Raw genomic sequence first — 16,125 nt, 5'->3', positions numbered from 1 at the left:
GTCATAGTTTTTGGAGATATTCTACAACTTACTCCTGTAAAAGGACAGCCAGTGTTTAAAACACGGGTGCATGAAGATACTAGAAAGTGTTTGGGGAGTATTGGCAATGTAAACATTTTGTCATATTTTCAGTATAAGGAACTTACTAAAAATATGCGACAAGCAAATTATTTTGATTATCGAACTATCCTTCAAGATATAAGAATTGGAAAAATGACCGAACATGGCAAACAAGCTATACAGACACGATTACTTTCCAATTTGTTTCCAAATGCAAATATTGTCCCAGAGAAAGTATACATGAAGAAATGTTAACGTTGGAAAATGAAGAAATTATAAAATTGGATGCAATTGATAAAATAGAACATGAAGGAATCAGTATTATTTTGAGTGAAAACTTGAAGAGGAAATTGGATTCTTTAGAGAAATTGATAAGTAAGACTGCTGGTTTAGAAAAGAATTTGTATGCATGTGTAAATTGTAGGGTAATTTTGCGACGAAATTTGAATGTGCAAAAAGGTTTAGTAAATGGAGCAATGGGTAAAATTGTTGATTTAGTTAATTATGTCAACAGAGCTGTTAACAGAGCAGGCATTGAGTTTTTGAAAATCAAATTTGATGAAATTGCTGAAGTACAACAAGTTAGTCATTGTGCAGCTCGTTGTTTGCTTGTTAAAGATTTGTATGTTTGCAGAAAACATTTTCCTGTCTGTTAGACATATGCGGTGACCATTCATAAATCTCAAGGTTTAAGTGTAGATTGTGCTTTAGTAAATATTGGAAGTACCGTGTTTTATGAAGTTATGGCATATGTTGCTTTGTCTCGAGTCAGAACTTTATCTGGATTGTACTTGATTGATTTGATTAGACAAAAGTTTCTGCAGATGCAAACTGTGTGAAAGAGTATAATAGGTTAAGAAGAGAATATGCGCCCAATTTAGGTCAATATCCAGTGATTGAAAAGCGTGTGGTAGGTAGAAAAAGAAGATTTGAGAATATCTGTTCTGAAACTGTAGAGAAAGAAAAAAACAAGATGAAGTTGCGCCTCCAAGCAAAAAGACAAAGGACGTCGTTGAAGAGAATGTTGGTTATCTGTTTGAAAATAGTTCTGGTGTCAACTGCTATGCTAATGTAGTTGTTAATGGGTTTTTTTTCTTCAAAGTTTCCAACAGCAAATTGTAGAAAATCGGGACAAAAGATTCTGTTCATTGTTGAATTCTGTTTATGAGAAATGTACTAGTGATAAAAGTAAAATACAAAGTGTTTCTGATATTCGAAATGTTTTGGACATATGTTCTGCTTCTAGTCAATTTACGCAGAATATTCAGCAAGATTGTCAGGAATTATTAATGTTTATGCCTGGTGTACTGGAAGATGAAGGTATAGATGTTGAAAACCTTTTTGGCCTTTCTTATAAATGGCATCATGACTGTCGAAATTGTTTGTTTACATGTAGCACTTGCATAGACAGAGATTCATATATTTGACTTTAACTGACTGTGAATCAGTGTCTTTTAACAATCTAATTAGAGGAGCAAGTCAAAACATGGAGTGTAGCCAATGTAAATCAGAAATGTCATCAACATTATTTATACAAAGATATGGACAGTATGTTATTTTAATGCTGCAATGTTGTAGAACTGATGGAACAAAATTGAAAACTTTATTAAAAATGCTATAGCTGGTCAATGTTCAATATCAGGAAGAACTTTTATAGCTGTTGCTATTATTTTTCATGATGGACCTTCTACCACATCTGGACAATACATTGTTTATTTAAAATGTCTGAAAGGTTGGATACAGTGTAATGATACTCAATTAGTTTTTAAGCAAGGTTTGCCCAAAGAGTTACCACATTCTTACCTAATATTTTTAAAGACAACATTTTAAGATCAAAATTTTCCCTTTAGGATTACTGCTGTTGAGGGGCATTAGTCTGGTGTTGTGAGTATTTTGGCAGTCCGGTTAAAAAATCAACCGATTGCACAAAGACAGTACCCAGTTAAACAAGAAGCGAAAAAGCAAGTCAGGGAGATCTTAGATCAACTTGAATACCAAGGGGTGATTGAAACATGCACCTCACAAATGAACAATCCTTTGTTTCCTGACTCCAAGCCAGACGATTCATATCGTCTAGTTTTGGACTACAGACATTTAAACTCCTGCTGTAAAACATTTGCAGTACAAAATTCACACAGTGCAGCACTAATGAACAATATTGTGCGCAAAAAATATAAAACGACATTAGACATTTCAAATGGATTCTTCTGTCAAAACATAGCACCTGAAAGCAGGTACTTGACCGCTTTCTCAATAATGGGGTCTCAAAAACAATTTTGCCGACTCCCACAGGGATTCGAGAATAGCCCAGGATTATTCTCAGCAAGGGTAACAGAAATACTACAAATATATACGATGATGAAGCATTATCATATGTCGATGACATCTATCTGACAGACGATGACCTGGAGACTCACTTAAAAAGAGTGAACACCATATTTCTTGGGTTCGCATCAGAGGGTTACAAATTCAACTTTAAAAAGTCAAGAATTGCACATCTAACAGTCCTATTTTCAGGATATGAATTATCAAGTGAAGGCAAAAGCCTGGCAGACGACTTCTTAGAGAAGTGTGCAGTACTCCAAGCACCAAAAACGCTGAGAAATTTACAATCAATACTAGGCTTCCTGAATTTCGGAAGAACATACATTCTAAATTATGCAGAGAGGGTTAAACCTCTCTATGAATTATTTGATTTCAAGCCCATACATTGGACTCAAAAACACAAGAATTTCTCCAATATGAGTATGAATTTCCTCTGCCAACCGAGATCCTGCCTCTAGAACATTACGGCTGTATAATATACACAGACGGATCAGCACAACCCGCAGTTGGGGGTAAACAAGCATATAGTGCTGCGTGCGCGATCGTTAAAGGTCATTGGCACGAAGGGAAATTTAGAACACTGGTCACTAAAACCCAATCTCTAGGAGATTTTACAGCTCAGTGTGCTGAACTTCTGGCATTTAAGATGTCGCTTGAAAATACCTATCACGAATTCCCCACACTAATAGTGTGTGATTCATATTACTGCGTCAAATCTTATAATGAATACTTGCAGAACTGGGTTCAAAACTGCTTCAAAGATGCAAAAGTTGGCACAATCAAGCATAAAACGCTTTGGGAACAAGTAGTTCTTTTACAGAAAGAACTACAAAAGACTCACGTGATACATACACTGAGTCATCAACATGATGGCGTTCACGTTGCGGGGAATTCATTGGCTGATGAAGCTGCGAAGGCAGCTGTGCAAACAGCTTCCGAAGCTGCTATCACCCGGTCAAAAACAAAAATAGAAAGCGATATAATGCAAGCTGTCAGTGCTACAGTAAAAAATGATAAAAAACACTCCCGAAAGGCTTTCCAGTAAAATATTCATACATAACAGATGCAAATATGTTCCATTTGCTCGAATCCCTGGAGTGGGGGATAAGGCAATTCCAAACATGGAACACAGATTAGGACTTATTTTAGCGGCACATGAAGGGCAAACTTCCGCACATGCTGGTATTTCCGCCACAACAGCGTTATTAAAACAGAGATATTGGTGGCCAGGCATGAGAAAACAAACTAAGAACTATGTTCTAGAATGTGAAATATGCCAAAGAATGAAAGTATCAATGGTAAAACGACCTTCTAATCTCAGATAAACCATTAGCATGTGTTTACCTGGACTACTGCGGTCCCTTACAAAGGGATGGCAACTATAAATATATCATGGTCGCAGTGGATACCTGCATGAGATTCATTTGGATGTGGCCCCAGTGCTTGGCTGACTCCAGAACTGTTATAAAAGATTTGAAAGTCTTTATCGGCACATACGCAATTGGCATGCTACATTCTGACCAGGGTCCTGCGTTTAGCTCTCGGGCTTACAAAGAGGCCATGACCAGCATGGGCATTGCATTGCGATACTCTTCTCCCTTCCATCCTCAGGGAAATACGGTAGTGAAAAGAAAAAAACGTGACATAAAGCAATCTATAACGGCGAGGGTATTAGGTTCGGGTGATGGGTGGGTCAAACATTTAATATGTGTCCAACGTAGTCTTAATAACATGCCAATAGATTCTCTAAAAGGTTTCAGTCCGTATGAACTTTTGTTTGGAACTAGAATGATTATCCAGGATTTGGATCGTCAGACTTCAGTGGTAGAAGAAAAATCTTTTGATATCAAAGATCGTTTGGCTGTTTTACAGGACTTGAATGAAACAAGAAAAAGTCTAAGTAACATAAAGAGTAAGCCAACAACCACTGAAGAACCACTTGTCTCAGCAAGACCTCTCTGGATTCCAAAGATTGGGGATCTGGTTAGAGAAAAGATCGCGGTGAAAAAGGAATTTGGGCCTTCTTACAGAAAAGCAGTACCTGTCTTAGCTATCAGCGGAACAAGATCAGTAGTACTACCGCCACTTGTTGGTAAAAAAGAAAACAGAATTGTTTCAATCGACCTGGTGAAACCACAAACATGTGGCCGATAATAAATAGCAGGCCCAGTGGACTCCCAATAAATAGCAGAAGACCAAACTTTGCTACAATCCAAGAGGTTCAAACTGAGAGACTAATCACATTCGATAAACCAACAGTAAATAAAAAAGGACAATGCAACAAAGCCATGGAACTTGTGCCTCTTGAAATCCAAATTGCAACAATTCCTGAAGATACACCAATCTACAATGATGTAGCTTCAGAATGTACAAACGTAACAAAAGAAAATGCAAAGATCAATGAAAATTCGGAAGCGATCCCACCAATTGACAGAACTGCATCTGGCTATTTTATCAACTTTGATGACTTTTCCGATGATCCAAGTGAACATGGAAACAAGCCAGCAACAAAAACTTACAAAGATAAAATGACTGAGCTGTTTCACCAACTGAAAGAGACATATCTGACCTCACCATGGAATGAATTTTCGACTGTGTTAGGTGTACTTTTCCTCCTGCTTTGGCTCATCATGGTTTTATGTTTGGGTAGATTCATTGATGGAAAATATAGTACAATGGACACAGCAAGTCAGAACGTCAACTTGGTCCTAAAGTCGCACAGATCCTCTCACATCGAGAAAAGAGAACTATCATCAATGAACATCACAGCCAATCCAATACCTGGGGGTATTGTATGGGACAGAACTGACTATGATATTTATGGCCCGATTGAACTCTTGAAGTATCCACACCAGTTCAAGATTTCCTTAAGTGATTTTGTGAAACCAAGTTCCTTTTCTGATGACTGGGATTTTGAAAATAATAATAATATGATGTCAGATTTAATAATGTCAGCTAAATTTACAGAACATGATGATTTACAGGGTTCATCAAATTATGAAGAATTATACTGTTACAATCACTATGGCCTTCACTATTTGCATAAATCTGCAAAACCTAGAAATGTTTTTACTTACAATCAATGGGAACATTGTCCAACACCACCAAAAGGAAGTTCGGAAACATTTTTTGAGAAATTTCCATACTTTTCAGGGTTCAACAATAGTGATCCAGAAACATTTTATTTTAAAATGTTAAATAGGACAGGAATGAAAAACATGCTGACAAATACTAAATTGATTTATTCAGAAAAATTTTATGACAAAATGTCAACATTTGGTCTTGAATTTTGGAAAAACAACATTGAAACAAAAACCATCTGGGGAACTAAAGACTGGCAGGTACAAGGTCTAGAATCATTATTTAGAGCCTGTATGATCCCAGAACAAATAATATTCCTGAATGATACCATTCAACAAACTACTTGTCTTGGTTTAGCTAAGATAAAAGACTTAAACAAACCGTCTATTCCGAAGCCCATACTTGATTACAACAGTACTACTGATATGGAAATAGACGTATCCCATATTTTTCACCAAAACAGAACAAATCCTGATTGGAAAAAATGGTTGATCTGGCCCATAGACACAAACAACTGTCAAGATAGATTCCTGAACAACGGGAATAACTTTTTAGAACAACAAGCGCACAGCGTTCCCTGAACTCTGAATTTGGCCTTCAGTCCTGTTAAACAAAGCAATTGAAAACATTTGGAACTATTTTTCCTCTGAAAACTAAATTATTTTTCCTTTCAAATCAAAAAATGTTTTCCATTTTTCCCGGCACATGATAATTTGTTTAAAGTAGAACTATTCTTAGAGAACAGAGCTTCTATTTTTAGAAACATTAGATCAGCCTCTAGCACATGTACAATATAGTATAAGTGTGTGATGAAATGGTCTCGACCTTCTCTTCTGTATACAGAGCCATTTCATGTGTAATTTCATTTATAATTTTTGCAATTCATTCTGCTGATATATATGAACTTAGCTGAATGATAACCTTCCTTGAAAACGTACAGTACCAATACTCATTTTCGTGTATAAACCATACACCATTTGAAATGCAATTATGTATTTTGGGGTGGGTTGGAAAACACACATGCATCGTATGTTTACTATTGCTTATTTTTTAGTAATGATGGACACTAATCGGTGGAGTGGGTGTTGTATTTCTATCTAGGACCCTAATTCGATATTCCCGATTCATGCCCTTATGTGGTTTAATAAATAGTACCCTTATAAAGGAATAAGAATCAGATCCATATTTAGTAATAGCCCATGCAGTCCAAAGCACGACAAGGCTATTCCCCCAGACTCCTAGAAAGCACAACACGTTCTTTAAACAAACCAAGCCTCCAGCAGTCCGGGAATCCCCCTCCTGCTTTTGTTTTGATTTGCACAAGAACTCCTAGAGTCCAGCAAGAACTGTTAGTTCTTAATAACGTCTTATGTCCAACCTTAGGTCAAACCCGACCCCTTTCAGGTATAAATATACCAACGTTGCCTTTAGCAAACACCCAGTGGTGGGGAGCAGAGTGACGTTCTACTTGTCCGAGAGCCCAGCTGTTGCCAGAGCCGAAGGAAGCCGCCCCTCCCTTTTTGACGTGCTGGATAAGCTGCCTTTTCTCACGCTGAGAAATCCAGCTCCGGTGTTCCCGAGTTACCCTCGCGAGTTGCTGGGAGATCGAGTTCTGAGAAGCGAGATACAAAGACCTCCTTCATTCTATAACCAAGGTACAGAGCTGATTCAAACCTTCAAGAGAATTCTTGATTCCGATCCTTGGCAAAAACCTAACTTTAACCTACACCTGCTGTTTACTTACTCCTTCCCAGGTATTAGGCTTAGGTCAGGTACACTGGGGTAGGCGTATCTTAGAAGCACCAGTTGAGTTTGTTTAGTCAATGTTTTTATGTATGTATATATATTTTATATATTTTATATATTTTAAAGTATCATATGGCTAAGATACCATATCCATGCTTTTTTAGTATTATTTCATAATACTACTTTCAATGTACGCACTTTACTCTATGATAAGTATTGCAATTGTGGCAATTCATTTCTCTTGCATGAGAAAGAAGACTGCTCAATAAAATAACACCTTTTATTGAAAACGCCAGTCTCTTTATTTCTCAGCACTCTGGTGAACCTAAGCATGCACGATTGACTGAGTGAAATAGCCATCTATTGTTTTCACACGACTCTAGATATACACTCTTTATTCTGAGGGAGCAAAGTTGTCATGTTTATGCGGTTGTCAGAAACTAATCCCTTCTTGTCTAAATCAGGACGGTTAACCATTTCCTGAACATTCGAGAAAGCTTCTATGGACCTGAGCTAGCTGGCAAAACTAATTAAGTCTAACATAGTCAGTAGAGACCTAGATGACCTCAGTACTACGTCTACACTGCTGTTTATGTTATTCCAATGCGCAGAGCCTATTGGGAATATAGGAATTACACTACAGTATCGCCTTATGTTGTTAATAATATAGCCAGAAATTCATTTTATTAATTTAATTGTTTACTTACCTACAATCATCCAGATTCCGTTCTTTATCACCCCACACCCTGCCCCTCCCCGCCCCGCCTGTCCCACTGCAACTCCCTCCAGGGGCTGCATCTGGGCTTGATAATACACCCTTGTTAATTCCCATAGAAGCCCATGTTAACACCAGAACATGGGCTTCTATGGGAATTAACAAGGGCGTATTATCAAGACCATTTTCGCCGTTTTATCAGCACTTTCATGCCCAGAAAACAACGATATTTTTAACACCGGTCCTTGATAATAGGCCTGTTAGACCTGACATGATTGGCCTGGGTCTCTCCTCCATTTTTTTCTGTTTGCCTCCACTGTTTACGATGTTTTTTGCTGGTATATTTCTTTGGGCACTGTGCCACTGCTGATCAGTGCCACAGTGCAAGTGCTCCCTATGTAAAATTGCTGTATTGTTTGAATTCCATGTTTGGCTTATTTGGTTTACTGTCAGTCCCTAGTCTAGTGCACCAGGAGTGCCAGGGGTTTTAAATACAAATGCTGCTCGTGGGCTTGCAGCACATGTTGTGCCACCCACAAGAGCGGCCTAATAAAAGTATGTCTAAAGGTCTGCCATTGCTAGACCTACGTGCAGTCTGGTACTGTCACGCAGACTGCGCAAGTACACCTACTTGCCAGTCCCTAAACCTTCCCTTAACTTTAAGTTAGTCACCCCTATGGTACGCCCACGGGCAGGGTGCGTTGTAAGCATAAGGTAGGACAAGCCTGACTAGGTTGGCATGTCCTAATAGTGAATTACAGCCATATTCATTTTTCACTATTGTAAGGTAACCTGCTCTCTATAAGTTAGAATGGGCTGCCGGGGTTATTAATGGTATAATCCTAGCGGGCTTGGGGAGCATGGTACAATGTCGAGTTTGGTATCCCTGAACTCAGGGTTTAATAACGCATCCATTTGTGTGGATGGTTTTTGGACTCTGGGTTTGAAAATAGCACTTTTAGAAAGTGGCTATTTTCTTGTCTAACTATTACTGGTTTCTGCTGGTTTAGTGTGTTTGTGACAGGGGCTGGGTGGCTCCAGAGTTCTGAAGGAGTCAGTGTGGGGTGAGTGGCACATTTGCATTGAGAGTAGGGGAAGAGTAGCTCCTGATAGCCGGCCCTGCCTGACACAATGCTGGCTCCACCTCCTGCTGGGCGACTGATGGCTCTGCTCCTGCCAGTGACAATACTGGCTCCACCTCCTGCTGGGTGTCTGAGGACCCTGCCCTGCACTGTGAATAGGCCAGGTGCCTCTGCCTGGCTACACCCACAACAAACCCAGGATGAGGGGAATTCCCCTGCATGGACAAAGGGATCAAAGCCAAAAAGGGGTATAAGAGAAGGACCCCTGAACCAAGACTTTAAATCAATTCTGACAAGGAACCCTGAACCAAGGACAAGAAGCCTGCTGATCCAAGGACTTGCCTACCCCTTCTGCCAGAGTGATGTTTGCTGGGGGGAATCCTGCAGTTGCTTCTTTATTTTTGCCAAGGAACCAGGAGAGAGGAACTGTGTGTTTCCTCTCAAACTTTGCTAAAGAAAATCTCCAAGGGCTGGAAGAGTGCCAGCCTCCTGTTGAAGTCACAGGGCTAAAGGACTTCATTTATTTGCTAAAAAGTGTTTGTTGCTGGAACCTGAAAATCCACCACCTCTGAAAGAATCCAGCAATCTCTACGCCGACGGACGCCACCGAATCCAGCTCGACATCGTGAGTAACGGCTCTAGTGTCCTGCTTCACCGGTCGCCTGGCCCGATCGACGCCAGTAGCGACACCAGTGAGTAGCGAGTTCGGCTCCAGCTCCAAGTGACCCAGTGTTGACGCCGCCGCTGATCGCATCGACCCCGAGCCCTCTCGACGCCGTGAGCGCTGCTCACTCTTGCAACATCATCATCGACATTGCTGACGACGCCGTATCCTGCTTCACCTCGTGAGCGCTGCTCCTGCCTGACATCTGTCGACGCCGCTGCAGATCGCCCCGACTCCGAGGCCCGATCAACGCCGAAGACGCGACTCCGGACATCTCGACGCCGCTGATCATTGTGTGCTTCGCTTTTCCAAGGTACTGTGTTATGGGGGTCTGTGCGACTCCGGGCTCGACGAAGCGCTCCTCGTGGTCGACGCCGAACCTTTCGATTAACTTTGCCTCGACGTCGTGTGTCTCCCGTGTGGGTTACATTGTTGCCAAGAACTGTGATTTAAAGAAGAACAGTTGCTTTTGTTACTAAAGACTTTGTGCTAAGAAGAAACTACACTGGAACTATTATTTTTTCCTTCCAAGAGCATTTATTAGGATTGTGGTATATTTTTGTCGTTATTTGGTCTTGTGCTAAGCCTTATAAAAAAAAATCCTTATTTTTATATTACTACTGTGTCGTGTCCATTTGTAGTGTATTCACTTTATTACTGTATGTGGTCATAAATGCTTAAGGCACTGCCTCTGAGATAAGCCTGTCTGCTTTGCCAAGCTACCAAGGGGGTGAGCAGGGGTTATCTAAGTGTGTGATCCCCTTGCCCTGACTAGAGGAGGTGAGTCCCTATTTGTCAGAAGTGTATACCTCTGCCAACTAGAGACAGCCAAGTCTAACAATGCCCATCAGTGCCATATTATCAGTAAATGGCGATACATTATCACCGCTTTTATTCGGCAGAAAACTGCCGCTAAAGCGCTGATAATGGGCTTGATAATAGGCCCTTGTAAATTCCCATAGCAGCCCAAGTTCTAGTGTCAACATAAGCTTCTATGGCAATTCACAAGGATATATTATAAAGCCCATTATCGACGCTTTATTGACAGTTTCCTGCCGATAAAAACAGCGATAATGTATCGCCTTTTCTTGATAATATGGCCCATTGCTCTTTCTTTGACCAGTAAACTTAGCTGCATATCATCAACCACCGGTGTTAGAATTATCACCATTATATTGGCAGGATACTACCGATACAACGACAATAATGAGCTTGATAATACGGCCTTCTTATTTCCCATAGAAGCCCATGTTAACACCAGAACATAGCCTTCTATGGGAATTTACAAGGACGTATTATCAAGCCCACCCTCACAACATTAATAAAAAACCATAGGCCCTTGTAAATTCCCATAGCAGCCAAGGTTCTGATCCTAACCTAGGCTGCTATGGTTATTCATAAGTGCATATTATCAAGCCCATTAACGCCGCTTTATCAGAAGTTTCCTGCCGATAAAAGCGACGATAATGTATTGCCTTTTGTTGATAATATAGCCCATTGCTCTTTTTTTTACCAGTAAACTTAGGTGCATATTATCAAGGACTGGTGTTAAAATTATCACCGTTTTATTGACAGGAAACTGCCAATAAAACGGTGATAATGTACTTGATAATACAGCCTTGTTATTTCCCATAGAAGCCCATGTTAACACCAGAACATAGGCTTCTATGGCAATTTACAAGGACGTATTATCAAGCCCACCCTCCCAACAGTAATAAAAAACTCCAGACAATGCAAGTATCTAGAGCTGGAAGGTCATTTTACATATCACTGCCCCAGAAATGTGGCGTTCCCCACAACATGTACGGGGAGAGAGAGAGAGCTTAAAACATATTTTTTTTTAAAAATACCCGAGGGGTGCCGCTCACCGAGACTGCGGGGAGTAGGACAGTAACCCCCCCGCATACTTCAAAATAAAACCAGAGGAGTGCGGTTCCCCAGTGCTCGGGGCACCTTACAAGCCCCCATTATGCAGAAAGATTGCCCCCGTAATTTGCCCCCCCGGGACCTAATGAATAAAACAAACTTCTATTTTTTTTTCACCTTTTCCACCGCGTACAAGTACTGCATGAGTACCCCGCCATTTTTTATTTAAAAAAAAAAATTGAGCCTAAAGATCCATGTGCCACCCCCTTACCAAGACTATAGGGTCAGAATGTTTCTACCCTGCCCCCTTTCCTTATTTCTCAACTTCCTTTTACTGTTTTCTTGTGACTCTACTCTCCCGACAAACAAGATGGCTGCCAACATTTCCTGGTTTGGAGTATTGACAGCCAATCAGCATCCAGCTCCTGCTCATAATTGTACTTATTTCCATTTGTGTACGCCGTGATTTTTCTTTAAAAAATAAAAAATAAAAAATAGAACCTAAACATCGATATACGACCCCCTGAGCAAGCCTAGAAGGTCAGAATGTTTCTAGCCTACCCCCTTCCCTTATTTCTCAACTTTGTTTTACTATTTTCTTGTGAATCGGTTCTAGCGAGGCACAAGATGACCGCCAACACTTCCTGGTTTCGAGTGTTGACAGACAGTTGACAGCCAATCAGCATGCAGCTTGCGCTCGTAATTGAACGGATTTCCGTACGCGTGCTGAACTCCGTCTCTAGATATCGCTATGATTTTACTTGCAATTTTCTCCGAAACTACGGAATGGATTTACACCATTTAACAAAAAGCACAATCTGCGAACAGAACTCTACCTCTCTGCCAAATTTTGTGTAATTCCGTTCAGCCGTTTGGGCTGTAGCCCTGGCTAAAGGTCCCTATGGAAAATTGCATGGGAAAAACACGTTTTGGGACCCCCCTTTTTTCTCGGCCCCCACTTGACGAATCGCCCCATACAGTTCTATTTTTTGTTTTTTGATCCTTGTGTGATGTAAGGTTTTAATGTCTTCCTAGATTCTACAGAATGCATGAAGTGCCTTGATGATCACTGGACCAGTGAATTAAGAGACAAATGTAGAGCAAAATCTATTGACTATCTGTCCTTCGAGGAGCCTCTGGGTTCAGTATTAGTTTTGATATCTATTTTCTTGGTCCTAAATGCTTCCTGTGTCTTTGGGGTCTTTTTTTGGTACCGGGACACTCCAGTAGTGAAAGCTAACAATCATGGCATCAGTTACCTCCTGCTCATATCACTCAAGCTGTGCTTCTTCTGTGCCTTGAATTTCATTGGTCAGCCTATGGAAGTAACCTGCATGCTGCGACAAATCCTCTTTGGAGTCATCTTCTCCCTGTGCATTTCTTGCGTTCTTGCTAAAACCATCACAGTTGTCGTTATCTTCAGACCCACAAAGCCCAATAGCAATCTCAAATGGTTCTTAGGTCTAAATGTAGCCTACTACCTTGTTATGACCTGCACTTTAATTCAAGTGACCATTGGGGTTGCTTGGCTGGCAACATCCCCCTCATTCCCAGAACACAGCACTAGCCTAGCTATGCGTGAGATAGTCCTTGGTTGCAATGAGGGCTCCATCACATGCTTCTACAGCATGTTAGTCTTCATGGCACTTTTGGCCAGTGTGAGCTTCCTTGTATCCTTCATAGCCAGGAACTTACCTGACAGCTTCAACAAGACAAAGTTCATCACTTTCAGCATGCTTGTGTTTGTCAGTGTCTGGTTGACTTTTATTCCTGCATATCTGAGCATAAAGGGAAAGTATCTGGTTGTTGTTGAAGTGTTTGCTATTTTGTCCTCAAGTGCTGGTCTCCTCTTTTGTATATTTGCCCCCAAAGTATTTATAATTTTTTGGAGGCCAGAGAGAATCTCATGAGAATATTTAACTTCAGGCACGTGCCGTGCCGGGCGCTACACTGGGGCGGCGACGTCAGGCAGGGGAGGGTCAGGGTGGAGGGATGTAAAATACGGGATAAGGACCATTAGAGGTAAGTATCGCAAAAAATAAAAAACTAATTTCGTTGCCCACTCTGTATCGCCAAATGTGATGCAGAGTGGGCAACGAAATTCGTTTTTTTTTTTCGGATACTTACCTCTAATGGTCCTTATCGTGTATTTTATATCCCCCCACCCTGACTCCCCCTGCCTGACGTCACTGCCCCAGTGTAACGCCCGGCACGGCCTGTGCCTGCTTAACTTGACAAACAGAGGTAACTACGAAAGTTAAATAAACTGCTAGTAATTGTACACGTGAACCTGTCTATTTCTACTGATTTTTAGTATCTTCAACAAAGTGGGGGAACATGTAATATGTAGGTTGTGGCTGTACTACTGCACATCATAATTATCAACATATGGGAGCTCATTAGAACTGAGCAGGTCAATATTCTCAAACTGAATAAAGTAATAGTTCATTTGGAACTTTCCTTCTACATAATAAGAGTAGATATACTGAAAAGAAAACTACTGCTATTATGTTGACATTGATAGATATTTTTGTAAAGAGAGAAGGCTAATTATCTTCCTGGTTTGAATCTGTTACATTGAGTTGTGTATTAATTGCAAAGAAAAAACTGTGGCACACAAAATACTAGCCATTACTTGTCATTAACAATTGGAATAACATATGCAAAAGGACCATTGGGAGAAGAAAGGCACTTTAAACACCTGGATAGAAACATTAACCTCATAGATGCTAGAAAACATCCCTCCCCAGTGCTGCGCTGTCTATGGGAACCAGTGCTGAATGGACGTCCAATGGTTGTGCGCAGCACTGGGGAGGTAGTGCTGCCGTCGGCCAACGCACCGACGCAGCACTTAAGGGGTTAATGTCCCCAGAGGTGGAAGACTGCATTGCACAGTACAAGTTAAACCAATAAAGAAACTGGTCATCTCCAACGAACTAAGAGAGCTGCAATAAGGTATGAGACTCTTCAAATCGGATATCAATGCTATATTCCATTCTAAATATTGATACCCATGCCTGGTCAATCAAAACAGCCTCAATTGTTTGGCCACATTGGAGCATGTTAGTAGCATTCAAAAGGAACATTTAGATGGAACCAAAAATAATGGATTGTTTTCATATGTTTTTTGATGTGGACTTCACATATTCCATAGAACATTGCCTTCTTAAGATATTATACATAGTTAAAAATGGTTGTCTAATAAAGTTTCTCACTTTTTTAAGTTTGGCAATGAAAAAATTAAAAACACAAAAACTTTCTTTGCGCTGTAAAGCACTCTCTAAGTAGCGTAAAGCAGCGCAAAATACTGCTTTGAGTTACTTTTCTCCATGGGGGCATTACATTGGTGGTACATGGGTGTTCCCATGCAACCACCCATGCCTTTTGACTCAAAACCATATTTATAAATATTTGTAAACATGGTTTGGTGCCAAATGTTAACGCCCCTTCAAAGGAATCGCTAACAGGGAAAATGCTTTAATTTGGCAATTTTTCGACTTTCCATGCATGCTGCACTGTGCAGCATGTATGCAAAGTGGGAAAAGCTTTGCATATGTCTCTAAATACATGGCGCTCTCCTACTCCCTCCCTGTCGCGCAACGTGGCGCAGCTTCGCAGGGTGCTGCGCTGACTTTTTGGAAAATCTCTTCCCATATGTTTTACAGTGGAAAGTCAAATTACCAATTTTCACTTCCTCTTACTTCCATGTGAACCGTAAAAACTTAAAAATGACCCCCACACCACGGGAGGCAACAAACATGGGGGAAGTCATTTATTTTTGTAGTTTCTTAACAAAATTCCATGACAGTGGTTCCTGACAATATTTGAGATTTCTCCTGGGTCAGAGGCTCCTCAGTATGGTGGGAATAAAGTACTGTGCCATACTGATGGATAACCTCCATTGTCAATATCTAAAGCAGGCCCAAAATCCTCCATTTAATAAAAAATATACAGCTTTATCTCACAAATTTAAAAGCAATTGATTTCTTGCCTGGCAAGGGTTACCTTAACGCTGCACAGAAGGCTGGAGAGATTGATGAAAGGGCACCGTGTTTGTTGCGCCCTGTCAGCAAACCTTTTTTATTTTGCAAGACTACACTCCCAAAGCAGGACTTTGCTTTTGAAAAAAAAAAAAATGTCTCTGGTCACAGGGAGTTTTCTTCCTGCGTGTTGGTGCCATTGGTGATATTCATTGATAGTCATTGCATAAAACCTTCATGGCTACTGGGTAGGGGAAACTATTGATAATCAACTGTCCTAGGCAGCCAGGTGACGATCACTATGGCCACATGGCACTGTGACCGAAGACAAACCATATTATGGATTTGCAAAGCTAGTTGAGGCTCCACCACTGTAAACAATGCTATTCACCTGCCTCTAAATAGGGCCAGTGAACAGCTAGTTTGGCAAAACACACACTCCGCCAAACTCTAAATGTGGTCCAAAGACTCAGAGTAAGATAGTAAGTGCAGTGCTTTCCCACCTTAGCATTGCACTCTTAAGCCAGATAAAGGCATCTCAACAAGCCTGCACAGGAGGTCCGAGAGTGGTGCAGGCAGCCTCAGTGACATCTGAAGATGGGATGA

At 40.7% G+C, this 16,125-nt stretch overlaps 1 protein-coding gene across 1 annotated transcript; it reads left to right on the top strand.

Annotated features, from left to right (window-relative positions):
• Positions 1 to 536: 536 nt before the first annotated feature.
• LOC147703541 (vomeronasal type-2 receptor 26-like) lies at positions 537 to 13,449 on the top strand. Its single transcript, XM_086929507.1, has 2 exons — positions 537 to 540; positions 12,575 to 13,449. Exons 1-2 carry the CDS (start codon positions 537 to 539, stop codon positions 13,447 to 13,449), a joined length of 879 nt encoding a protein of 292 aa, XP_086785633.1.
• The last annotated feature ends 2,676 nt before the right edge of the window (positions 13,450 to 16,125 follow it).

Source organism: Lissotriton vulgaris, chromosome 7, assembly GCF_964263255.1.
Source record: "Lissotriton vulgaris chromosome 7, aLisVul1.2, whole genome shotgun sequence".
Classification (NCBI taxonomy): domain Eukaryota; kingdom Metazoa; phylum Chordata; class Amphibia; order Caudata; family Salamandridae; genus Lissotriton; species Lissotriton vulgaris.
This window is presented reverse-complemented; position numbering and strand designations above follow the sequence as displayed.